The sequence below is a fragment of the Lynx canadensis genome, chromosome B4 (genome assembly GCF_007474595.2).
Source record: "Lynx canadensis isolate LIC74 chromosome B4, mLynCan4.pri.v2, whole genome shotgun sequence".
Classification (NCBI taxonomy): Eukaryota; Metazoa; Chordata; class Mammalia; order Carnivora; family Felidae; genus Lynx; species Lynx canadensis.
The window spans coordinates 114,512,518-114,538,071 of NC_044309.1; the positions used below are offsets into that span (position 1 = coordinate 114,512,518).

At 43.9% G+C, this 25,554-nt stretch overlaps 1 protein-coding gene across 6 annotated transcripts in view; it reads left to right on the top strand.

Annotated features, from left to right (window-relative positions):
* The window catches only part of SOCS2 (suppressor of cytokine signaling 2), a 71,728-nt gene that overhangs the window by 7,467 nt on the left and 38,707 nt on the right, over window positions 1-25,554 (top strand). Inside the window, exon 3 of one of the 6 annotated variants that reach the window (XM_030323391.2) lies at window positions 11,157-11,356. The exons of the other annotated variants lie outside the window; for them this stretch is intronic. Coding sequence (XP_030179251.1) covers window positions 11,157-11,171 — 15 coding nt within the window. The 3' untranslated portion in view covers window positions 11,172-11,356. Of the gene's footprint in view, window positions 1-11,156; window positions 11,357-25,554 lie in introns of those variants that run through there. 6 annotated transcript variants of the gene reach the window in all.

The window sequence follows — 25,554 nt, forward strand, 5'->3', positions numbered from 1 at the left end:
AAAGTTCAGTGATTTGCAGGAGGTCCGACTTACAATTTGTGAGTGAGGAGGCATTCCAGGAATATCCTAGCGCTTTTTATTCCTGGAGAGGAATTAGGAAGAGCAAAGTGCTGCTATTTCTACATTGATCCAGACAAACAAGTTACAACAGGCTATAAAAGGAACCCTCAGCCTTTTCACTGCTGCCCCAACTGGAAAAGTACAGGTACCTTAATTAATGTCCTCTGTGGGATTTGAATCACCTTGGCCCAGTAGTTTTTTCCTGGTGTAGGGGTGAGGAAGGGGTTAACTTAAAAAAAAAATTTTTTTTTAGTGTTTGTTTATTTTTGAGAGACACAGAGAGAGCATGAGCAGGTGAGGGGCAGAGGAAGAGTAAGACACAAGACCCGAAGCAGGCTCGACGCTCTGAGCTGTCAGCACAGAGCCCCACTCAGGGCTCGAACCCACAGACCGTGAGGTCGTGACCTGAGCTGAAGTCGGACACTTAACCGACTGAGCCACCCAGGTGCCCCTTAGATTTTTTTTAAAGTTTTATTTATTTTGCGAGAGAGCGAGAGCATGAAGGGGAGAGAATCCCAAGCAGACTCCGTGCTGTCAGCATGAAGCCCGATTTGGGGCTAGAACTCACGAACCAAACCTTGAGATCATGACCTGAGTGGAAATCAAGAGTTTGGATGCTTAATTGACTGAGCTACCCAGGTGCCCCGAGGGTTAACTATTTTGCTTGGTTGTGGGCAAATGATGCCAGTTACCAATTATTGGTAGCCCCATTTTATAGATGGGCAAACGGAAAAGGTGAAGGTACACTTGACTAAGTTATCCTCAATGGAGCCAGGAAGAAAGCCGGTATTCTCTCCCTATGGAGGCACTTTGGGCCTTTAGTGAGGGTCTGTACTATTGTTTTTACTGTTGAAGAACAGAGTACATGAACTTCTAAATCTCCATGGACTTAAGATATTTTGATGTGAGTTTCCACTCTGAGCAGATTTGAGGCAGAGGGGTTTTTATTCCATCGTAGTGGGCACTAGGGACTGCTTTTTAGGGACTTGGGTTTTAGTTTTTAGAGCTTTGAACGGTGGAGAAAAAGTTCAACTTAGGAGCTGAGAGTTCTTTTTTGGCATGTCAGTAAGAAAGTCTTGACTTCATAGTAATTATGTAATCCAAATAGGTAACAGAATGGGACAGTTGTTTGGAGTGTTTATTTTCTTGGGAAGGATTTTTTTTTTCTGCTTTTAGAAAATTGTACCCTGGTAGGCGGGTAGGAGACAGAGACGTCATGAAGTAATCCAAGGGATGGAATGTCCTGAGACCAGGCCGTGCCCTTCTCGGTTGTCGGTTTTAGGCACAGGGTAGTGGGGGTTGAGTGGCTGTGGTTCCATGTAACAGCTGGGCTGAGGCCTGTCTTGCCTCTGTGGTCATGGTCTCAGTTCTGTGTTTTGGAGCAAAAAAGGGTTATCGTTCATCCTAGACCTTTCATTTACTAAGAGGCCTGTAACGTCTCCCGATGGTTTATTTCCTAGAATTTTGAAACGTGAAATCACCGTTCAGATCGCAGAGTTTAGTTCCGGCATTTCACTGAAGAGAATTTTCAGACCCAGGGAGGTCCACAGATCTGAGTGTACCTGTGCGTGTGTGGGCACACACGCAGTTCAGCAAATCGACGGTGGACTTGGTATATTTGTGCCCGGATAGTCTGGCCTTGGGCTCAGTGTTCATAAAAGCTGTACCTTTCCACCCCGCGTGTGCAAGCCCTACAGTGCTTTTAACATCACGTTCTTCTTCCTCTGAAAATTTGGAGAGCAGGCCTTTGGAATGCCATGCGGTGTAATAACCAGTTCTCGGCTCTTTCCACCCCACCCTGGAGAATCCACCCTTGCTGGTTTTCATGACGTCTCAATCCACGTTAGAGTTGTGTGTTAACTTTAACTCCTCAACGCTTCTAATCTATTTGCTGTTTGAAGATCGAAAACCTGCCATCCATGTTGTTTTATGATCTCATTTCTGCCTCTGCCAGATGTGACTCACACACAGTCGTGGGTGCCCGGGTCACTGCCCACCCTCCTTTCCTCACCAGTGGAGCCCATTCTTTCTTTTGTCCGCTCACGGGCATAATGGCACAGTTAATTCCTGCCTTACTTTCTGCCCTCTGTGCCATAAATTTGCCCTTTTAGCTCATTTGACACAGCCCTGCCCAGCCTTATTTACTCCAGTGAAAGAGGGTAATTATATTCTCCTTGAGTTGGGTCATTTCGAATACCTGGAGATTAAATCTGTCTCCAGTCTCTCTCTGATTCCTTTCAGGTTGTGAAACAGGTAGCCAGCCCTAAATGCACACTTGTTACGTGCATGTGTTTGTTATTATTTTCTTAATGTCAAATCCTGGAGGCTCCTATACTGTTAAATTGCACTTCATTTGAACAGAGTGGGAGTGCCTTCCATCCCTCCCTTCTCGTCTCCTTGAGAATGAGTCTGTGATAGTTGTGTTTCTTTCCTCCTGCAGAGGCATATTTTTTCTTGTATTCTCACTCACCTTCACATAGTTTTGATTTTTCTAATGTTTCCTCTGTGTGGCTTGAGTTCAGGGTGCTTAACTTTAGTACCGAAGTAAAGCAACAGCTGTTGCCACCGTAGCCTCTAAAAGCCCCGGAATCCCGAATGCCTAGACAGTAAGTAAGCTGAAATCACGGAGCAGGGCTAGGGTGTTCCTTCAGGAGCTCGGGATCAGACGAAGTGTGGTTACAGAGAATGGTGTTCACATCAAAAGACATTTGCTGAGCCATAAAAAGAAAACCGCTTTTATAGACAAGCCTTACTCGGAACTGCACCCTCTACTTCCCCTGGAGGTCAGGAGCACATTTTGTGACGTGTTATTCAGGGGGGTGCCGCCTCCCTTACAAACACTGGGAGGGGGAAGGCAATGTGGCCAGTGCCTTTCTCTTCTGTCAAAGCATAAATACCACCCAGGGAACACCTTTCCTACAGCTGAGAGAGTGGGCCTTCATCACAGAACTTCATAAAACTTTTCCATGTCGCCCCGGTTTCTAACCATGTTAAGATAAAAATGTATGTTTTGCTGAACAGTTTTCCCTTATTAGTTTGGTATGTTTTTTCCTGTTGAGATTTGGGTCCAGAAAGCTGCTGTGATCTGTAACTTTCAGAAAAATATTTTCCCTGCTATTTCTACCCAGAGAAGTCCCATTTTCATATCCCCTCTGCCATCTCGATGAACGCGACCTTTCTTAGGTTTCCAACATAGCTGCTTTCTCCCCATTTCTGTTTCCAGGTTGCGGCCGTCAAGTCGATATTCGGTCAGAAAGTGTGTTCGTATTTTGCGCATTTGATTAGGGTACCTGTCTTCGCTCATCTGCAGGAATCCGGGGCAGAGAGAAGGGGGATAGTAGGAACCTATGAACATACCGTAGCTAATAGTTTTGACCTTCCTCCCCATTCAATCTCCTTTGCTAGAACCACTGACAGAAAAATTAGTTGCCTCTCTGATCTATTTTCCTTGTCCATCAGGCAGTGAGGATGCTAATAAACAACAGAGTAACTAAAACGATGGCAGGAATGAGAAAACTAAGAGGGATGGAGAATCCGTGGCCGGCTGAGGGCTCCTGAGAGCCAGTTGTTAAACACAGCCGTGACTTCTTACCCGCCGTCTAGTTGCTGGCTTCCAGCTGGGTCAGTTACCGCCGACCAATCAAGGTTCCCAAGGCAGATGATTCTCATTCTGATGTAGGGCCAGACGAGATGACACAATCCCTCTGTCACTCACTTTGCTTCATCCCCTCATGTAGGCATTTTATCATCTCCCATCATCACAAGAAGGGTGAGTACAGTAAGATATTTTGAGAGAGACTACATTCACATAAACTTATTACAGTATATTGTTGTAGTTCTATGTTATTGCTTATCTCTTACTGTGCCTAATGTATAAATTAAACTTGATCATAGGAATGTATGGATAAGAAAAACGGGGTATATATATTGGGTTTGGTATTACCCGTGTTTCAGGCATCCACTGGCCATCTTGGAATACATCCCCTGTGGATAAAGGCGGGTGGGGGCGAACCACTATACATAGGGGTTTTTTTGGGAGCTCAATAATTATGAGTAAATCATTGGTAGATGGAACTCAGCCACGGTGGGAATAGTTACACCACAGCAATTGGCAGACACAACAAATTAGGCTTTCCCTGCCCCCCCTCCCTGGATGATTGGTTTAACAACACCACTGATCCAGGTATTATGTCCTCTATAACTGAGACCTCTTGACGGTAAGATCAGTTTATTTGTATCCTCCTTTGTGACAAGTCCAGTGTTTTAGAGCAGAGTAGGAATGAACAAATTGAGGAATACATTAAAATCTGTATGCCAATCCTATATTGAACTACACTGCTTTCTGGTGGATGGGCCGGTCTCTTGATGATCTTTTCCTAGTGTCTGCAGATATCTTGTCAGAGTTTCCTAGTAGGGAGCAATAGGACATTCTCAAAGTCCTATGACTAATATTTAAAAATACCTCTTTTAGGGGCGCCTGGGTGGCGCAGTCGGTTACGCGTCCGACTTCAGCCAGGTCACGATCTCGCGGTCCGTGAGTTCGAGCCCCGCGTCGGGCTCTGGGCTGATGGCTCAGAGCCTGGAGCCTGTTTCCGATTCTGTGTCTCCCTCTCTCTCTGCCCCTCCCCCGTTCATGCTCTGTCTCTCTCTGTCCCAAAAATAAATAAAAAACGTTGAAAAAAAAAATACCTCTTTTAGCTCTAACAGATCAGGGTGTCTTTTTTTGCTCCTAGCTTCATTCATTCATTTCATTACTTAATTTCCTTCCCTCCCTCCCTTCTCACTTGCTTTTCTCCCTCTCCCCTTTATTCTGCCAACATTTAATGCATGTCTACTGTATTATTCATGAGGAATACAAAAGAGTAAAAAAAAAAAAAAAAACCAGAAAACAAAAAACCTGTTCTTGCATTACTGAACTCTTATAGCCCAGGGGAAGAGATAACTTAGTCAACACTCTTGTACCTTCTATGCCTTGCCTTGTCATTCCATTTAATCCCTGCAACAAACTGGTAAGGTGTGGATTTCCCCATTTATTGAAAATGAAACTGAGGCTTGGAGAAAGAAAACAGCTTTCCAGTAACATGGTTTAAACCCAGGGTTTTCGGGGGGGCTCTGAAGCTCAGTTCTGTGTCTTAGGATCCCATTTAGGAGCTTGAATTCTGTGAACAATGTATTGTAAAATGCTGTCATAAAGGCAATAATAGTTACCTGTGGACAACGTGCCATCAACTTGCCTTAAGGGGTTGGAGAAGGACCTCAGAGGAAGGTGCCTTGTGTCTGCTTATTAAAGGGCAGGAAGGAGTCTTTAGACTCCTCGGTGACAGAGGCGTTTCTTTGAGGGATTGGAGAGGAGGGTAGGGGTGAGTTGGGGGTAGATCTTGTAGATCTTAATAGCTTGGGATTTATCTGGAGGGCAAGTGGATAAAAGCTTTTTAAATGGGGGCGTAGCTAAACTAGGTTTGTGTTTTATATCATCCCTCTGGAGCCCCTTTGGAAAATGTCCTGGACAAAGCGAGAGTGGAGAGTTAAGGAGACTAGGCAGGTGTGAGCTGCTAGGCGTGGGGAGAGGAGGAGGCAAGATTGGCAGAAGATGGAGAAGGGGGCAGCCGTTGACCCCCTTCCTCCTCTGCAGGCTCACAGTTGCCCTGGAGTCTGGGGCTTTAGGTCCTGCAGGCACATGCTTCCCTTGGAAGGTGGGCTTCCACACCGGCCAGGCGGGGTACGTACTTGGCAGATTCCATCCTCAGGAAAGGAGGAGGTGGTGATGCAGCAGCAGAAACTTGAACTACGACCGTATCCAGTGTGCACGGGTGCAAGAACACCAGCTCGGAGTGGGGGCGGGGGTCCCCGTCCCACACACACCAGGTTTGGCCACTCGCTGCTGACAAAACCCAAAGGCAGAATGAGGAACTTATTTCCATGAGGTCAAGACAGCAGACTAGTGTCTCAAAGACTGACTCCAAAGTGCCGAAAATATTTCCAGGTTTGTGTAAGGAAACTAGGGGGAGAAGGTCGGTGAGTACAAGCAGGTGGGCAATAAAGGTCAGGCTGAGCCTCATCTTGGGGTCAGTCATGCGGGGTCTTGTTGGCATCAGGGCAGTCCTTGCTGCCTGAGGGGGTAGTGGCCGTTCCCATCATGGGCTGCTTTGCCTGAGTCGAGAGATAGTCGGAAAGAATTTAATCAATTGCAAAGTATGGAACGAAGTCAAAATGCAGTCTCTTTCAGGACTGGGTAAACTTGGGGTCCACTTCTGGTTGTCTGACCTGGGGCCAAACGCTGAATCTCTCAGGGCCTCGGTTATCTCATCTGTACAATGAGAAGCTTGGCGTCTTCATGCTTTTCGATCCTGTCTGATAAAGTACCCCACGTGCACAGATGTGAGCGCCATCTCTCTCCCACTGGGGTGGGAGCGGCCCTAGGAGAGGCAGGCTCCACATTTTTGTGGCGTCTCAGCTTCCACTTAAATTATAGTGTAGATTGTTACCTCTATGCCATAATATATTTTCATTTATTTTGAAAAAATAGTAACTTCCTTTTAACTGTGGACTTTTTCACAGCTGGAGCCAATTGATTCCATTTTTATCCCGGTTAGAAGAATTTTGTGTTTTCACCTGACTGTGGATCTTTGAGGGCCTCCCTGTAATCAAGGAGTTTGAATGTGGGGTTGTAGATCTTGGTTGTGCTGGAGAAACAGGAATCCGACATGTGTCCTCTATTATCACAATAACTCTGCATGAATTTTCATTACCAAGGACCTGGAGGGCTGGCTTTGCTCCCTGACCAGTGTCATAGATGTGCCCCTAGGAAACTGCGGGCCACAGATGTGTTTCCACAAGTCCTTCTTCCCACCTACATAGATTATTCTCATTTCTGATTGCTCCTTCATGGAGAAGGGAACCACTGAGCTTTGTTTTTCCTTTTCTTTGTCAAGCAATTCATTAAAAAAAAAAAAAAAAAGAAAAGAAGAAGAAGAAATGAAAAAAACCTGCAAAATACTATTGGAATTCTTGGATTCTTTGGTAAAATGAAAAGAATCTTGGAGCATGATGGATACTGCCCCAATCTATCCATCTTGCATCTTTGGATTTTCCTGCATCTGTTTTAAAGTGGGGCGCACCTTTGATCTTGATAGCCTAGGAGGATGGGGGTGTGCAGCTGTCATAGGCAGAGGCATGTCACTGAGCTTAGTAATGGTTGAGAGCTCCCACGAGATCCAGCTCGAAACTACACTTCGTAGGCCATGGGATTTGTTATGTTCAGGACATGACAATGAGGTGACCTTTCTATAACAAACCAACTCTTGGGCTTCCAGAAGACTCGAAAAAGCTAGAATATGTAGTAATGCCAAACACTGCTTTTGCCACTTAACAAATATGACCTCATTCAGTGCTCCCAGCAAACCTTTGAAGTCGATTCTGGTTTTATCTCCTTTAGAGAAAAGGAGATTTAGTGACTTAAGAGGGAGAGCTAAGATTTGAACTCAGGCCAGTATGACTCCCAAATCCATGCTTTTATTCACTCTTACGTCATTTTTCTCAAGCTTACAAATGCTGTTAAGCTCTGAGGACTCCACCTAGCATGTACCTCAGTGATGAATGCAAGGCTGTGTACCTTCTAGTTGCACGTAGTTAATTGCAAGAAGGCTAGGGCCCTGTCTTTCCAATTTGTTGTGGTATTATTGGGTCTTTAATTTCCAGGTAAAACAAGATCTCCCCAAACCCTGAGCACCAGCTGGGGAAGATCGCTTCCATCTGATTGACACCTCTTCTCCCTTCTTCTGTTCTCCTTTAGATGTCTAACCAGGGCAGCCATAACCGGTTGTCTCTTCCCTGCTAGCCTTTCTCATTTCTCTGGAGGTAAAGTATAAGAACAATGTGTCAGTCATAATAAGCTAGGTTATGCAGCAAAACAAGTATCTCCATACTCTCAGTGACTTAAAACAACAACGGTTTATATCTTAACAGATTTCCCTGTCTATACGTGTCTGTCATGTGTCACAAGGGGGGCTCTTCTTTAAGTCATTTCAGAACCCAGGCATCCAAAGGGGTCACCTCTTAAAACGTGGCTGAGGTGCTGAGCCAGTGGGAAAGGAGAAACCCAAGGATCTCTCCTTGGCATTTAATTGCCTTGTCACTTCTACTCTCCACTCATTGGCCGGCACTCTGCAAAGGGGTGCCACTCAGACACAAGGAGGCCGGGTGGTCCAGCCCTCCCCTGTGTCCAGGATGGGGAGAAAACCAGAAATACTTAGCAGCAGTAACAACCCCCCACTTATACCATGCCATATAAAGCTTGCTTCTTTTTTTCTATTTTGGCTAATTCGACCTCAGGTAACCTTTATAGGACACACAGAACCTCTCGAATTCCATTCCTCCTTCCCCTTTGTCTTCCAAAACGTTTTCAAGTACTGCAAAATAGCTTTTCTCTTTCCTTCCCTTGAGCCAAAAGGAAACGTCTTCAGTCTTGAAGTGAAATTATACATATTAAACAGCCAAGGCTTCTTCCCTCAAAAGCTTCTGAAATAACCAGAAGTTCCTTCTGATCTTCGTAAATATCTCTCCTGGCTTCCTCAGCCTGCTAAAATTAAACCTGTCTTTTCTCCAACGTCAATATTCAGGATAAATAATGTTCCCATTCGCTTCTTGCTGCTTTGTCCAATTGGCTATATTACGATAGTATTGAACAGTATTACTTCTACTGGTTTTCAGTTAAACACAGAGACATTCAGGCACACTACAAATCAAATGGACTTGTGAGATACATTGGGCACCTTCTTACTAATTTCAATTTGCTTCCGGGGGAAACTGTGTTCTAAACTCCAGACGACCGGTTTGCAAACCTTGTTTCAGAATGCAACCTGTTTCTAGTTTGGATCTTTTTCTGTAGCACATGTATGTATAATAAGAATACTAGAATAAATGGTGTGTTTGAGTGGATAATTATGCTCTGCTGTATTCATGAGTGAATATCTTTGAAAAAATTAGAATCTGTACATGTACTTAATTTAAAACTTTATGAGCACAATTTTTCCTTCATTCTCTCTCTCTCTAGCTCTCTCTTTTTTCCCTACATTAATCCAGATCAGAAACTGTAGCATTATCTGGGCACCTGGGTGGCTTAGTCAGTTAAGCAAGACTCTTGATTTCTGCTCAAGTCATGACCTCACAGTTTGTGGGTTTGAGCATCCTCCCTCCAGACCCTCCCCGTCAGCCCTCCACCACCACCACCCCCCTCCGTCCCCATTGAGCCCAGCTTCAACCCTCATCAGGTTCCATGCTGATAGTGCAGAGCCCTCTTGGAAATCCCTCTTTTTCTCTCTGCCCCTTCCCCATTCTTGCTCTCTCTCTCTCTCTCTCTCTCTCTCAAACATAAATAAACAACCTGTAGCTTTATCTTTGACTTCTCCCTCTTTATATTTATCTTTCATTTATTTAGATCTTCATTCACTCAATTCTTCATCAGAGATTTACTGAGCGTCTCTTTGTGCTAGGCATGAGGCAAGGTCCAGCACAAAGTTAAAAAACAGTTTCCGCCTCAAGGGGATTGCCGGTGGTGGAAAGACAACACACATGGCGGCAACCATAGCACAGTAAAATAATCCCTGTGATGAGGTTTGTGCAATGAGCAGTGGAGACGGAAGAGACACGCCTGGGTCTGCTTGAAGACATCAGGGAAGGCATTCGGGAGGAGGCAGCTTTTGACCTGGCACTGAAAGGATGGGTTGGCCTGAGCTACAGGCAGGGCGCCGGGGTTGCAAGAGTTGGGGGATAAGCCCCAGATGGTGAGCAGAGAACAGAGCACCGAGGGTTTTGCTTGCCTTTCAAAAAAGTTTGCATTTGCCCCGGGAAGTGAGCTGTGGAAGACTTTTGCGCTGAAGAACGATAACATCAGATTTACTGGCAATGTGGATGCTGGTCAGGAGGAGCAGATCTCTAGATCAGGACTTCTTAATCCAAGATTAAGATGCAAGAAATCCCTGGACAGAATGCTTGGGATCTGCGAACTCAGATGTGAAAAATTGTTTTTGTCATTAACCTCTATGTGAAATCAAGCATTTCCTTCAAATATAAATGTAGGCGACGAATCACAATAGAATTAGCAGAAGAGGGGCGCCTGGGTGGCTCAGTCGTTTAAGCATCCAACTCTTGACTTCAGCTCAGGTCATGATCTCAGGAATTCTGAGTTTGAGCCCCACATTGGGCTCCATGCTGACAGTGCGCAGCCTGCTTGGGATTCTCTGCCCCTCCCCCACCCTTTCTCTCAAAATAAATAAATAAACTTAAAAAAAATGGAAAAAGAAAGAGAAGACGTGAGTTTATCACCAATAGAAATCAGGAATTTTTGTTACATATTATATAGATACCATAGTACGGTTGTTGCTGCTGTCTCAAAATACCCTTTACATTTTTCACTAAACTGAAAATCCTGTAGCCTATAGACCCACAGCTACATCTTGTCATTGAACGAATTGATAAAATCTATCTTGTTACATCACCAATAAAACATTTTGGTGTGTGCATTTTAATAGAATTCATCTTTTGTGATCTGCATATTCCAATTTTTTTATTTCAAAACAGTATTCCAAGCAGGGGGTCCATGGTCTTTGCTGGACTGTCAAAAGAGGTCAGAACTCAAATACCAGAGGAAGGGGATTGTGAGCAGGGCGGCCAGCCTGAAGCAGCGGTGGGGAAGAGGGTGAGGAGGAAGAATCTGGGGGAGATTCTAGAGACAGCGGGAACTTGCTGATAGATCTGGGACATAGGCAGAAGGAGAGATCTGTGTGTACCCTGCTCCCCCATCAAGTTTCTGGCTAGAGCAGAATTCTTCCTGTTCCTTGCCACATCTGTCCTTTCCTTTCCATCACTGATGTTCAACTCTTAAACCTTTATTAATGTCAGACATGTAGCAAGGTTTTGAAAAAATAAAGCAGTATGGAGAGACATAATCAAAGATCACTATCCCTTGGTTCCCACCCCCCACCCCCAGCTGTCAATCCTACATTGTTCTGAACTCTTGTAGTGTTATCTTGTCTAGCTAGATGGCAAATTCTGTTCAGGAAAGTGCCTTGTAATCCCCACTATGTTTTTCATTTTAGGTGTTGAATAAATGACTGATAGATCCCAAAGGCACTCCCTCTCTTGAGGTCACCGTGTACATCAATTATGCCATACTCCAGTTACAGACGTTTTACCAACCGTGACATTCTAGGAAATTGGTCTTTTACTTAAATTCCCATGTTTTCTGTCATTTGTCTTCATATAAAATAACACCGAATGTGCAAATAAAAATTCCATTACTTGGACTTTATGCTTGTTTTTTGTGAAAGTGAGTCTAGTGTGATGCCGAGTTGAATAACCCTGTGTAATCTCGCACCAGAAATTGAGAAGGTGGATTTGAAATTTCCACCCATCCCTCTGCGGGAGGGGGGAGGGGGGCGTGTTACTTGGCTTGGTAGCAGAGGTTAATTTCAGTGTTGTTGCCCATGTTGTAGACTGCAGAGTTGCAGCTGAACACTTGGTTGGCTGGAGGAAATTTTTTGCCGTGCGTCTTGTGAGGTCCGGGAATGTATAGTTTTGTGGTCTGATGTATTTTGATGGTTGCCAGATAAAATTGATGTCTGGCACTTTTTCTAGGAAAAACACATTTAGACGTTTCCAAGTTGATTTGTAGGAACTTAGTGTTATTAGAATTTTGTGGCAGAACTTTTTCTCAAGTGGCAGAAGAAATAAAGGAACTTTAGTTTTGAGGGCTGTTAACAGCACCTTCCATTAGCGCCAAAGCTGAGAAGGTTGACAAAGTAGTGGATTGTTAATATGGATTTATGGCACAAATAAGCAAGTATCTGGACTTGTGAAAGTTACTGATGCAGTAAAATACAGTTTTAGCTACTGACATTAGATTAGCCCCCAAATTTTTAGAAAAAAGCACATTCCCCCTCCCCCCTTATTTTCTATGTAACATTTCTCAACTCAGTAACTAAAGAGATTACTTTGGGGTTAACCCTGAGATTTGTTTGCTGTTTACTGCTGCTGTTTTTTTGGAGGGAGGGAGAGAGAGCAGGATTTGGGAGAAACACACTGTGGAAAAGTTAGCTTCCCAATTTATACATGAAAATCACAGTCCTTTCCCCCCCCCCCCCACATTTGCATTATAAATATCTGAAGAGCAAGTTAAAGTTAAAGATTGTTAGGGAACGGGGCGCCTGGGTGGCGCAGTCGGTTAAGCGTCCGACTTCAGCCAGGTCACGATCTCGCGGTCCGTGAGTTCGAGCCCCGCGTCAGGCTCTGGGCTGATGGCTCAGAGCCTGGAGCCTGTTTCCGATTCTGTGTCTCCCTCTCTCTCTGCCCCTCCCCCGTTCATGCTCTGTCTCTCTCTGTCCCAAAAATAAATAAACGTTGAGAAAAAAAAAAAATTTAAAAAAAAAAAAGATTGTTAGGGAAGACGTGAGAGGTATTGCCAGAGAATACGATGAGTTAACTTTTCTTTAAACTTACTGGCTTCTCCCTTAACACTGAAGATAACAAGTTTTTACTTGTTGGCATTGCTGTTAAGCCTCAAAATACTCTGGGAGCAAAGGGACTTTTTTTTTTTTAATGCATTATTGAAATATAATTATAGTGGAGGGAAGTTTTATATTTGGAAGACATTTAAGCTACAGACCTTCAAACCCAATTTTTTGAAGACATTTAATAAGCAGGTTAAGGCAGCACCAGAAGAGAGAAACGGTATGGTGAATAAAGGGGGTTAAAACCAAGGCTTCCTACGACAGACTGGAAACGAATTTTGATTTATGCATACTAGACCAGAAACGAAATAGCCCGGTAGATATTTCTAGGAACCAGTAGAGAGGAGCGTGAAAAAGACGGGGAGCGAGGAGAAGAAAGTGTGTGTGTGTGTCTGCGGGAAGAGGAGGAATCTCACTTGGGATAGTTTCCCTTCCTTCTACTCGAGAGCTTTCGAGTTTTCGAACGGAGCTGCCGCAGGGACTGGCTCTAATGTCTGCGACACGTGCACACAGGCTGTGGCCGGGGAAGGGATACTGGCGCCGCTGGGTGATACAGAAACAGTCCTTTGTGCGAGGCCGCGGCCCGCCAGCTCCCCCCCGGACGCGGCTGCGGCTGCCCGGGGCTCCTGCCCGTCCTGCCCTGCAGCGTCGGGAGACAGGAGACCTTTAGAAACCGACCGATGTCAGCGCGTTTCATGTTGGAAACGCGCCAGCGGAGCGGGGAACCCAGAGTCAACGGCTGTGTTTCGCATTTTGCTCTATGTCCAACGGGTTAACGTCTGCTCGCGCAGCCCTAGCGATCCTGACATACAGGAGAATGTAGCTTCCTTGGATTGTCTCCTCGAGGAGCATCCGCGCGGATTTTGCTCATGTGGGTTTAATGTCAGCGTGTATTATGAGCTCGTTTTGAATTATTCTAAAAGTAATAACAGGGCTGTTATTACCACGATTAGAAGTCTAATCAGTTCAGAAGCCTATGAAGGGGAAAATCAAATTGCCAGCCTCCTCTCCAGAGGTCACTATTGTTAAAAGTTTCTCTTTTGTTCTTTCAGAATTTTAAAATGCACGATAAGCGTATGTTTAAATCATTTTTTTTTAAAAAAAGCCCAAATAGGATGTTATGCATTCGGCTATTTAATTTCTTATTTCAGTATCTGGGATCTCTTCATATCTGTACAGCTTTGTATATCCTTATGATAACAAAAAGGTCCACCACATTCTTTTCAACATCTGCACAGCGTCCCGCCCTATGAACGCACCATCACTGATTGCATGGATCTCCTTCTCATGGGCGAAATTTGGGTCGTTTCCAGTTTTCTGCTATTACAGTGATGCAGGAAAAAACCTCTGTGCCAACATCACTATGTGCTTAGGGGGATATATATGAGTGCACTTCTAGCAGTGGAATATTAGGGTGAAAGCATATGTGCATTAACATTTTAGTAGATATTTCCAAATCATATTCCAAAAAGGTTGCACCAATTAGATTAATATTTCAGGCTTAAATGAATTACTGCCCTCTAAGTTGTAAGCATAGTTGAGGGTTTTCCTTTAAATGCTGTTAATTTTTAAACAGCATATGTAGTATTGAGACCAAATGAGCTTGTTCATTTGCTAATTAAATGACCTGGAAGTTAAATTTCCATTCTAGAAATGATTGTCTCTGGAATGTTAAGTGCTCTGCCCTGGGGCCTTTCGAACCAGCCAGAGGCCTGGCCCAGTACCCAGTCTGAGAACCTCAGACCCAGCCTGACCAGAGACACCCAGGACTAGGGAGCAGGCACATGGCTCATGCTCTGACTGTGGCTCCAGTTAAAACGGCAGACTGTCTTTAGAAATCTTAAGTCAGAGTCAGAAAAACATTTCTTTTCTCTGTGTTATCGTAATATCAACTACAGTGAGTTCCGTTCAAAAGGCACCAATTGAGCACAGCTACGGACTAAGTTCCTCCTGAAACCAGCCTGTCTGTCGTCCCTACTTTCTATCCCCTTATCTCCGGTTTCTCTCTTGTTGCTTTCTCTTTCTGTATTTGTTTCTTTTCATACCAACCACTTATCCTCCCGCACCCTCTCGTGTAATACCAGAGGGGTGGCCAGTTCTGTGGACGACACGCTGATTTCCTGCAGCCGATAGGTGGTTCTGGAGAGAGAGATGATTTTGTGTGTGCTTCTTACCACAGTGATTTGACTCTGTGTCTAGAATCTGTGCCCCATGGGATCTGCTTATGACTTCAAATGCTTCAAGAGGACCACCTCTACAGAAACACTTCATTTCTTATTTTTATTTAAGCTTTTTATAGTTAAAACCTGTTACAGATGAAACCAAGATGTAACCAGATACCAAGGTACAAGTCACGTTTCAGAAAACTTGTGGTTCCAGTTGCTATGAAGTTGCTGTTTAAACCACCACAGTCGCACCCCTAGATACCTTTGAGATGATAGCCAGCTCTTGGGGAATTACAGAACTTCGACAATTTTTTAAATGTCACTAACTACCTGCTCATTTAGAAAACGCAGCCCTTTAAAACGCAGCTCCCTCATACCCTGAAAAGCCATCTTAAACAAAGACACAGTCACATCAGAATAGGATCTAGGTGTCAGCAAAAAGGAAAAACAAACATGCTGGACTAAATTAAAATAACTTTCCCATTTCAGGTCTGACCCTCTGTGGCTTTGTAAGGAGCTGCACTCAACCATACAGAGACTTCTACCTTAAAATAAAGGAAATAAACCAACAGGCAGAGAAAGCCTGCCTAATTAAAACTCCTAATTTCAAACTCTTAATTTCCAACACACTGGAAGCCAGCAGGAAGAGAGAGGAGGTGAAATGTGTTGTTCCAATGTTGTCCCTAAATAGAATGTTCTTTACAACTGGCAGGAAGCACCTGGGAGATTATTTGCTTTGGACATTTGGAAATAAATTGTTTTTGAAATAAGAAGGGAAAAATAAATTGGTTTCTAAGGTCAGATGCTTTTCACATTTTCACATACATACATTTTTATGATATGAATTCTGAGGGTAATGGATTCAAGTTAATAATGTATTTAAATTTAAGAAAAGATGTAGAAACTGTCAAGAGAGGAAAATTGAGATAGGGAGTTTTAACTAAACCCTGAATCTCCCTCTCATTTTGACTAAAATTGACCTTCAATTTTATAGTACTTTCATTTTTACAGCACTTTACATATTCTGTAAAAAAGCCTAAAAGTGAAACAAAGATATTTCTTAACTACTACGATTTCTACCGTCCAGCTCTTGTAACTTTTTAAGTCCATTAAGACTTTAGAAGATATTCTTTACCAAATCTATCCTTTAATTAACAGTGAACTAATGGGAGTTGATATGATTTTCCCATTTTTTATTTTCCAGAAGAGGAAATACTCTGGTTCCTTTCATTATTCTTATCTTCTTTCTTTAGGTGTAATTCCATTTTTATTTTGTAGTTAACATGAAATTAATTCATTGTAGAGAATTCTGTTGCTCTGATGGCTGATACTGTGACTACGTATTTGCTCACATTGCTAGAAAGAATGTTACATAAGGGAGTTAGTGGAGGAATATGAGCTGTCGAACACTGGGAGTTAAGGGAAAAATTAGTACTTGTAGGTCATTCATCTTTGCGTTTTAAATAAAAATGAGAAAAGAATCTCACCGTTATACAACCAGCACTTTAAGCAAATTTTGCTACATTCTGCTAATACGTCAAATTGGATGAGCCAGCCAGAAACACAGGGTACCGATTCTTCTTGTCAGCAATACTTTAAATGGAGAGATTTACTGAGATTTCATTTATTACCTGGACTTCATTACTTTTGCAAAATATTTGATGGGTATTAAACTTAGATTTACTAGTGTACTTACAATCTTGTCAAAAGGAAACAAGCACTTTTTGTCGTAGGAATTACTGATTTAAAAGCATTTGCGAGGGGATGGCTATGCTTTGGGGACCTTCCCCCTTACTGAAAATAAAATATGCTCAACCTTTTCTTTCTACAATAGACTCATGTTTTCCTGATTCCCAGTAACTTTAGGAAAACCTCACGTATTTTTATTAATTTTTGTGATTTAGTCCTAAAAATGAGTTGCACTTCAGATCGCTTCCTTTTTTTAGCCACCTGATTTATGTATTTCTGCCGACATGGCACAGACCCTGTCACCCTGTCAGCATATTTTCGGCTGAAAGGCCAATTCTTTCTCCCAATTCTTTGTTGTTCTGATTTCAGAATTTCAAGTGGGTTTGTTGTCAGCTTTAATGTACCTTTTGAGAACAAATCGAGTGTCCAGTTTCTTGCGTGTGTGTGTGTGTGTGTGTGTGTGTGTGTGTGTGTGTGTGTGTGCTTCTGGGGCTGGAATGCTCTTCCTCGGCCAACTGAAAGCAAAGCCCGGATCCTTCTCCTCTCAGAGACTCAGTCTCGTTTCAGTGGTTTTAAAGTTAGGGAGTTCGTGACCAAGAGGAAAGAAGTGTCCTCATTTTTCTTTTTTAATTTTAAACGACCACCGTCTACAGTCTTGCTGTAGTCTTTGGGAACTTGAAGCGTATCGCGTTCGGTTGGCTTTATGTCTGGTCGATCCAACAGAGTCGATATTCTCTCGGCATTGAATGTGTGATTGCATCGTATTGTCGTCTGTGGCGTTACACAAACAAAATAAGCCGTTTGATTTTATGCTCTTTTCTTTTTCTGGTTGGGTCTCCCCGCTACTTTCTAATAACAGATAGAGGGCGTAGGCAATTAAGGTCATTTGCCTCTCTCCTGACTTCACCCTCCGCGTCCACTTGTCCACAGTTTGCCACGTCCCCACCTTTCCACTTTCACTTCACCCGACACAAAAACCGTTTGCGTGGTTGGACAGTATCTTGCGTAGGAGGGTCCTTGGGACAAATGGTAAACGTGTTTGGATTTCTTTCACAGGTAATAGGCTGTGTTTCTTGACTCTTGCTTGTGCCCTGACTCTGCTGTGTGCCAAGTTTTATGCCAAGCCCTTTGCGTGCACTCTTTGATTTTAACAGCATACGTGGTGCATCATCACGCCGTCCCTGTTTGGCAGATGAGGAAACCGAGGTTCCGAGTGCTTGAAGTAAAGGGCCATCCCTCTGCTAAGTTGTAGAGTTGGAATTTGGAGCAAGTTTCTCCGATTCGAAGGCGTGGGGTCTGCAGCTCTGCTGTGCAGACCGAGTTACTCACTGGGAAGTCAGGGTCACGGCAGAGTCCTGAGGAAGGGCCCCTGGGGGATCTAGACCCATGCGTTTGTTGACTTGGTTGTTCAAAGAAAACCGCAGGTTCTGGGGGCCCCCCTGCCCTGCCCACATACCACCTGCCAAACATCACTTTTCTTCTTCAGGGCCTCACTCGTCTCATCTGTCAAACAGAAATAATATTATGTTAGGTGGACTGCATAGCTCTCTTCTTATAAAAAGAAAAAAAAATCACTCTGGACTCACAGGAAACTGTGAAGACGGTACCGAGAGGGACAGAGAGGACCTGTGTCCCCTTTACCCGGTTTCCCCCAGTGATTGCATCTTATGTAACTGTAGCACGTGCAGACCAGAAAATTGATGTCTGTATAAATCTGTGCCATTTTATTACCTGTGGGTTAGTGTGACTGTCCCCAAAAGCAGGATGTAGAACTTTTCAGTCACCGCCAAGAGCTCCCACTTAGAGTCACTGCCCCCCACACCCCCTTCCTAAGCCCTGACCACTGCTAATTTATTCTCTATGTCTGTAATTTTGTCATTTCAAATCTCTTTGAAACCCACAATTGTGTTTTCATTATGAAATATCTCAATCAGAAAAGCTCAATACTTACATGACCGCTGCTCAGATTCGACAATATGCAGATTTGATAAATGTCATTGTATTTCTTTCACCACTTACAAAAATATCAGATTGATTTTAAAGCTTTGTCCCACTCTCCAATCCTATTGGCCCCTTACCCTTCCCAGAAATAAACTCTACCCCCGTTACTGTCCACGGTTTTCTCTTTTTGTATGTAACTAGGTGCCTGTAACATCATATAGCGTAGTTTTGTGTGTTTTAAAAATTTACCTAAACAAATCAACACATATTTATTGAGTGCCTACTGTGTGCTTGGCATTGCTCTAGACCCTGGGAATATGATGGTGAATAAGGCAAAAACCCTTGTCCTAAATATATAAACATATGAACAAATGGGATGCTTGTAGGTATCTGTAAATTCGAAAATGATGACATAGGATATTGTGGTTCAGACTGGCAGAGGGTAGGCAGAGGGGTTGGTAGGGCACCGACGAAAGGCCTTGCTGAAGATACTGCATTTAAAATCAAAACCTCAACAGGGGCGCCTGGGTAGCTCAGTTGGTTAAGTGTCCCGCTCTTGACTTCAGCTTAGGTCATGATCTCATGGTTCGTGGGTTTGAGCCCCACATCAGGCTCTGCACTGATGGTGAGGAGCCTGCTTAGGATTCTCTCTCTCTCTCTCTCTCTCTCTCTCTCTCTCTCTCTCTCTCTCTCCCTCCCTCCCTTTCCCTCTCCCTCTCCCTCTCCCTCTCCCTCTCCCTCTCCCTCTCCCTCTCCCTCTCCCTCTCCCTCTCCCTCTCTCTCTGCCCCTCCCCTGCTCGGGCACTCTGTCTCTCCCTCTCTCAAGACAAAAACAAAAACAGAATACTTAAAATCAAAACCTAAACGATAAGAAACAACAAGTCAAACAGAAGGAACAGCAAGCAAGTGCCGATTCCCTCACATGGGAATGAGTTTGGTGTGTACATCAAAGAGCAAGACTTCACACAGAGGCTGGATGTGAACACTGGGCAGCATGAAGGAAAGAGGGGGGGAGGACTGGAGGGTAAGAAGTGGGAAGGAGGCGGAGAGGATTAGGAAAGGCCGAGGAGACCTCGGTAAGGAATTTGGATTTTATGAAGGCTGCTGTGGGAAGCTGTTGAAAGGTGGAAGCAGGATGGTTGCCATGGGTGCCATGGTTGTCATGTGGAAGATGGCAGAAGGAAGGACACGAATGGGAAGCACTTAGGCTGTTGCAATGTTTCAGGGAAGCGATAAGTCAGAGGGATGGTGACACCTTCTAATAAAATGAAAAGGCTTGATATCGCTTTCTCCTGCCATTTGAATTTCAGATTCAACATTGTGTTTCAAAATTTACTTATGTTGATACTTTTAGGTGAAGTGAATTCATTTTAACCGCTATGTATATTCCGTTGTATGAGTGTACCAGATTTTCTGTTTATTCTCTTATTAAGAGTCTTTAAAGATATTTCTGTTTCTCCTATACACAGTTCTGCCCAAAGCATCCTCATATATGGGTTCTTATGGATAGGATACCAGACTTCCTCTGGGATATACACCTGGCAATAGAATTGCTGGGCTCTGTAGGTATGCCCATTGTCAACTTTGTACAAAATTGTTCTCCAAAGAGGTTGGACCAATTTATGGTAACTAGCTGTGTTTGAGAATTTCCATCTCCCCACATCCTCAACATTTGGTGTTGTGCTTTTAACCATTGCCACTCTGATGGGTATGAAATGGAGGGTCATTGTTGTCATAATTTGCATTTCCTGCTTACTAGCTACTATGTTTCTTGGTCCTTTGGGTTTCTTTTCTGGGAATTCCTCGTTCCTATCCTATGCCCACTTTCCCATTGGGCTGTTTGTCTGTTTCTTATTGATGTGTAGGAGTTCTTTATATGTTCCAGATAATAGTCCCTTGTTGGGTTTTATTTTATTATTTTATTTTAATCTTTTAAATGTTTATTCAGGTTTTTTAAAGTTTTTTTTTTTTAATGTTTATTTGTTTTTGAGAGAGAGAGACAGAGAACGAATGGGGGAGGGACAGAGAAAGAGGGCGACACACAATCGGAAGCAGGCTCCAGGCTCCGAGCTGCCAGCACAGAGCCTGACCCAGGGCTCGAACCCATGAACCGTGAGATCATGACCTGACCAGAAGTCGGACACTTAACCGACTGAGCCACCCAGGTGCCCAAAATGTTTATTCAGTTTTGAGAGAGAGAGAAACAGAGCGTGAGCAGAAGAGGAGCAGAGAAAGAGGGAGACACAGAATCCAAAGCAGGCTCCAGGCTCTGAGCTGACAGCACAGAGCCCGACGCAGGGCTCAAACTCACAAACTCTGAGATCATGCCCTGAGCCGAAGTTGGATGCTTGACTAACGGAGCCACCCAGGTGGCCCCTACCTTGTTGGATTTTATATATTGAAATATGCATTGAAAACACCTTTCTGGGGTTTATGCATTAGAAACTCTTTTCCGATTTTAGCTTTTTTACTTTTGTAAATAATGGTTTACATTTGAAATTTTACCACAGTCAGATTTACCAATCTTGTTCTTTATGTTTTTTATGTTTTCCAACCCTGAGGTCATAAAAATATTAAAGTTTAGCTTTCTACTTTAATTACTGAATTGATGTGGAGATTAAGTTTGTGAATGACGGGAAGTGTGGATTTCTAAAAAAATCTTTTTTCCAAATGTCAAATGACCTGATCCAACACCATTTATTGAATAGTCTTCTTTCCCTGCTGATTTGTAATGTTACCTCTGTCATGTATCAAGTTTCCCCATTAGCATGGGTCTCTTTGTGGGCTGTCTATTCTGTTTGCTTGTTCTATTTGTCTGTCCGTACACCAATGCCATTCTTTTGACATCACTGTGGCTAAACCGTAAGGCTTGCTAACTAGTGTGGTGAGCTGCTTTTCTTTGCACTTCTAAGTTATCTTAGGCGTTTTTGGTTCTTTGCTCTGATACTAACTTGTAGATCAACTTGTCAAATGCCACAGGGGGAAAACCTATGGTTTTAATGTAATTGCTGTGAATTTACAGACTGATCTGGAGAGAACTGACCTCTTTATCTTCCCATCCCATACAGGAACATGGTTTCAGTTATTCAGGTCTTTCGTGTGCTTCAATCAAGCTTTACTCCGTAATGACCTTGTATTTCCTTTGTTAGATTTGTTTATAAGTTCCCCAAGTTTTTGTTACTGTTGTCAATGGAATCTTGTTTTTATTTTTTATTTATGCCTTTTGTTAGTTTTCTGTTGGGATATGGTGTTACTATTGATTTTTTTTTCACTATTGATTTTTTAATATTCATTTGTATCCAGCAGCATTTGTAATTCTAGTAGTTTGTCTGAAGAGTCTTGTAGATTTTTTTGTAGACAGTCATATTGTCCGTAAATAGCTGTTTTAGTGTTTCAGTTAGCCAACGTTTTACATAATTTCCTTAAGCCCCTTCCAAACCGGAGGATTTATGATTCCATTCAGTGCTTTTGTATCTATGTGTGGGGGAAAATAAGACATGGGTACTCATTCCTGATGCATTATGTAATATCTTGATATGTCGTGCAACAAGTTTCCTTTAGGGGCCCCCGGGTGGCTCAGTGGGTTGAGCATCAGACTCTTGATTTCGGCTCAGGTCATGATCTCACAGTTTTGTGAGTTCGAGCTCTGTGTCTGGCTCTGTGCAGGCAGCATGGAGCCTGCTTGAGATTCTCTCCCTTTTCCTCTCCCTCTGCTCCTCCCCTGCTTGTGCTGTCCCTGTCTCTCTCGAAATAAATAAATAAACTTAAAAAATTTAAAAAAATGAAAAAACAAAAAAAAATTTTTTCTTTATTTTTACCTCCTATTCTCTTTTCTACTTAATTTATTAGGGAATGTTCACTGAAACTTTGATAATAAAAATAAAATATAATTTAAAAAACCTTTAAGAGATTAGACACCATTCATCACTTGCTGGTAACCGTGATACCACCATAGACTCAGACAAATGCTACATATATTACGGATTGCAAGACGTGGGTCAGGAAGAAATGAGAAAGGGGCACCTGGGTGGTTCAGTTGGCTAAGTGTCTGACTCTTGGTTTCAGCTCCGGTCATGATCTCACAATTTGTGGATTCGAGCCCTGTGTCGAGCTCCATGCCGACAGTGCAGAGCCTGCTTGGGATTCTCTCTCTCTCCCTGTCTCTGTTCCTCTCCAGCTAACACGCACACACACACACTCTCTCTCTCCCTCGAAATAAATAAATAAGCAAACAAATATTAAGAAAACATGAGAAAAAGAAAACTTTGTCAATTTTTGGTATTTGTAGAACACACATACACATGCATACCGTGCGTGTGTGTGTGTGTGTGTGTGTCTAAAGTCATGTGAGCTGCACAACATATTGGAATAAGAACGTCTTTTCTACTGTCGGAAACATCCAATCCAGGAAATGGATCCAGTTTCCAATTAAGATTCAAAGGTTGTATGATAGGCTTTTAAGAGACTTTGGGAGGTGTTATTTCCCTAATCTCTGATGCGTCCCTTGGACCAGGAGAGGTTCAAGTTTGGATGGTCTTCAACTCTTAGGATTCTAGTCAGGAGAGTCCGCAGGGCGGGTTGTAGCAAAACTCCCCTTCCCTGCTCAGCTCCTCGGAAAAGATGGCGGCTCTTTTCTGCCTCGGAGCTCTGGATTCTGTAAGTCACTAAGTCACTGCCCTAGCATTATGTGGTGTGGTGGTGGTAGGATAAGGAACACAGAAATTCAGTGAACTCACAACAGGCAACCAGGTTGTCACCTGGGTCTTCTGCCGTGTTTGCAGTTTCCTGCGTGAAACGAGAAGGGCACCGGGTCCGCTCTCTTGGAAAGCCTCCTGAAGGGGCTGGCCTATAGAAATTTGCTGGGCCTGCTTTTCTGGGTTGTCCAGAGCTCCCTGGAGGGAAGTCCAGTCAGGATGTGGTCTGAACGGAGAGGCAGTTACCAGTCTGCTTACGCTACCACCGAATCTACTTGGTCAGAGACCAAGTCGTAGCTGTTCCCCGAAGCTATGAGAGTAAACACTGCCTCCTATTTTTAGTAGTTCACTGCTTGCAAAAATAGCTTGAAATCCAGACCTTTGAGTCTCAACAGCCTTCAGCTTAACAGGCCATCCCGTGGTAACAACCACCCCAACAATAATACCCGGCACCGCTAACATTTTTCTGGAGTCACTCTGCACAGGTATTAGGTTAAGTTCCCTCCGGGCATTATCTTGCTTCATCCTCGCACGGAGTAGTCATTGTTATTATCCTTATTTTTCAGGTGAGAAAACCAAGATTCAGAAAAGTTAGGCACCTGCCCAAAGTCCAACAGCCTTTGAGATGTAAGGCCCAGTCCTGAACCCACGTCAGTCCAGCCAGAGGCCACAACCTGTGTTTTTGACCACTTCTTATTCCTGCCTTCCCGCATTCCACAACAGCGTCTGTGGTGGGATGTTTATTACATGAGATCTGGTCCAGGTTCTCCAAGGAACTTTAGTTGATCACTGGAGTCAAGTTCAATAATCAAGAAATTGTGTCCATCTATATGGGAGATATTAAATGCCAGTTCTCTTACTGTTTCCTATTTTTAAAAAGCTATCGGATTTACAAAGTTACCCTATTCTCATCATGTTATCTTTTTACAGAGAAACCCAAGGTATTTTTCCAACACACTGTTATTTGGGGTAATTGCTTGACAGTTTGAAGGGCACCCAGTAGCTGTGTGGAATGTAGTCTTAAAATGGCCAGTGAAGGGGCGCCTGGGTGGCTCAGTCGGTTAGGCGGCCGACTTCGGCTCAGGTCGTGATCTCGCGGTCCGTGGGTTCGAGCCCCGCGTCGGGCTCTGTGCTGACAGCTCAGAGCCTGGAGCCTGTTTCAGATTCTGTGTCTCCCTCTCTCTCTGCCCCTCCCCCGTTCATGCTCTGTCTCTCTCTGTCTCAAAAATAAATAAACGTTAAAAAAAATTAAAGGAAAAAAAATGGCCAGTGAAGCGGTGCCTGGGTGGCTCAGTGGGTTAAGCCTCCGACTTCGGCTCAGGTCACGATCTCACAGTTCGTGGGTGCGGGCCCTGCATCGGGCTCTGTGCTGACAGCTCGGAGCCTGGAGCCTGCTTCGGATTCCGTGTTTCCCTCTCTCTCTGCTCCTCTCCTGCTCACACTCTGTCTCTCTCCCTCAAAAATAAACATCAAAACATTTTTTTTTAAAAAATGGCCAGTGAAACCATCAGAGGATGAGCAAGCTCTGAGGGTGGAGCCAGAAGTGTGGCTGCCTGTTCCTCGTCGTCTGCTTTACCAGAAACATCAGGTTCAGGCGCTTGTATTTACGGAGATGATTGGCCTGCATTATCAGAGCAGCTGCCCCTGGAAAATTTCTGAATTAAATGTATCGATCTTACGTAAGTGGCGTATGGAAAGCAAGGTGTTGGTTCCGTTACCTAATTAAAACAAGTTCAGGGAACACCCACATGGAGACAGTATCCTTGTTTCTAATTTGACAGCTCTCAGAGGGAAAACACCGTGGGGCCGGCCACTTCCTGGTGAGTCCTCGCAGGGTGCGTGCGTGTGTAAGATCTCCGCTAATTATGTGGCGAGGTCAGGTTGCAGGTGGTGGCCTCACAGAATGCCTGCTCGCCGAGGGGGGTCGGTGTAAGAGTCAAGCCTCTTTCGCTTACAAGTAACAGAAATCTACTTCAAACGGGCTTAAGCAAAAATAAAATAATAATAATAATACGTATACATGATGTGTATACGTTACGTATGTGTACATCACACGTATGTATACATGTATCCAACCATACATGAGATCACAGAAATAGGACAGGCGTGTCACTCTGGGGATACAAGCTTACGTCGTGGACTCCAAGGATCGAGTGTTGGGGGCTTCAGGAAAGACCAGAACGCTTTTGGTCCGGGGCAGCTGTCCTGTCAGGCACCTCCTCTCTTGGACCCGGGGCTCCTTGTCCCTGCTTCCCTGCCTTCTCTTTTCTCTTCTCGTTCTCTGTGGGTCACCTTCGTCTCCTGCTCTGTGCACGATTGCCTCACAACTCACAATGTCATCTGCCCTCAGCTTGTGTATCCAGAAGACCTTGCCTCCGTCCTTCAAGTCCAAATTCAGGGTCAGAGTATGTAACTGACCCAGACCACGTCAGGTCAGCTCTGGCCTGGGAGGGGGAGGAATTGGGCTCAAACACGATGTTAGGGGGCTATGCCTGTGTG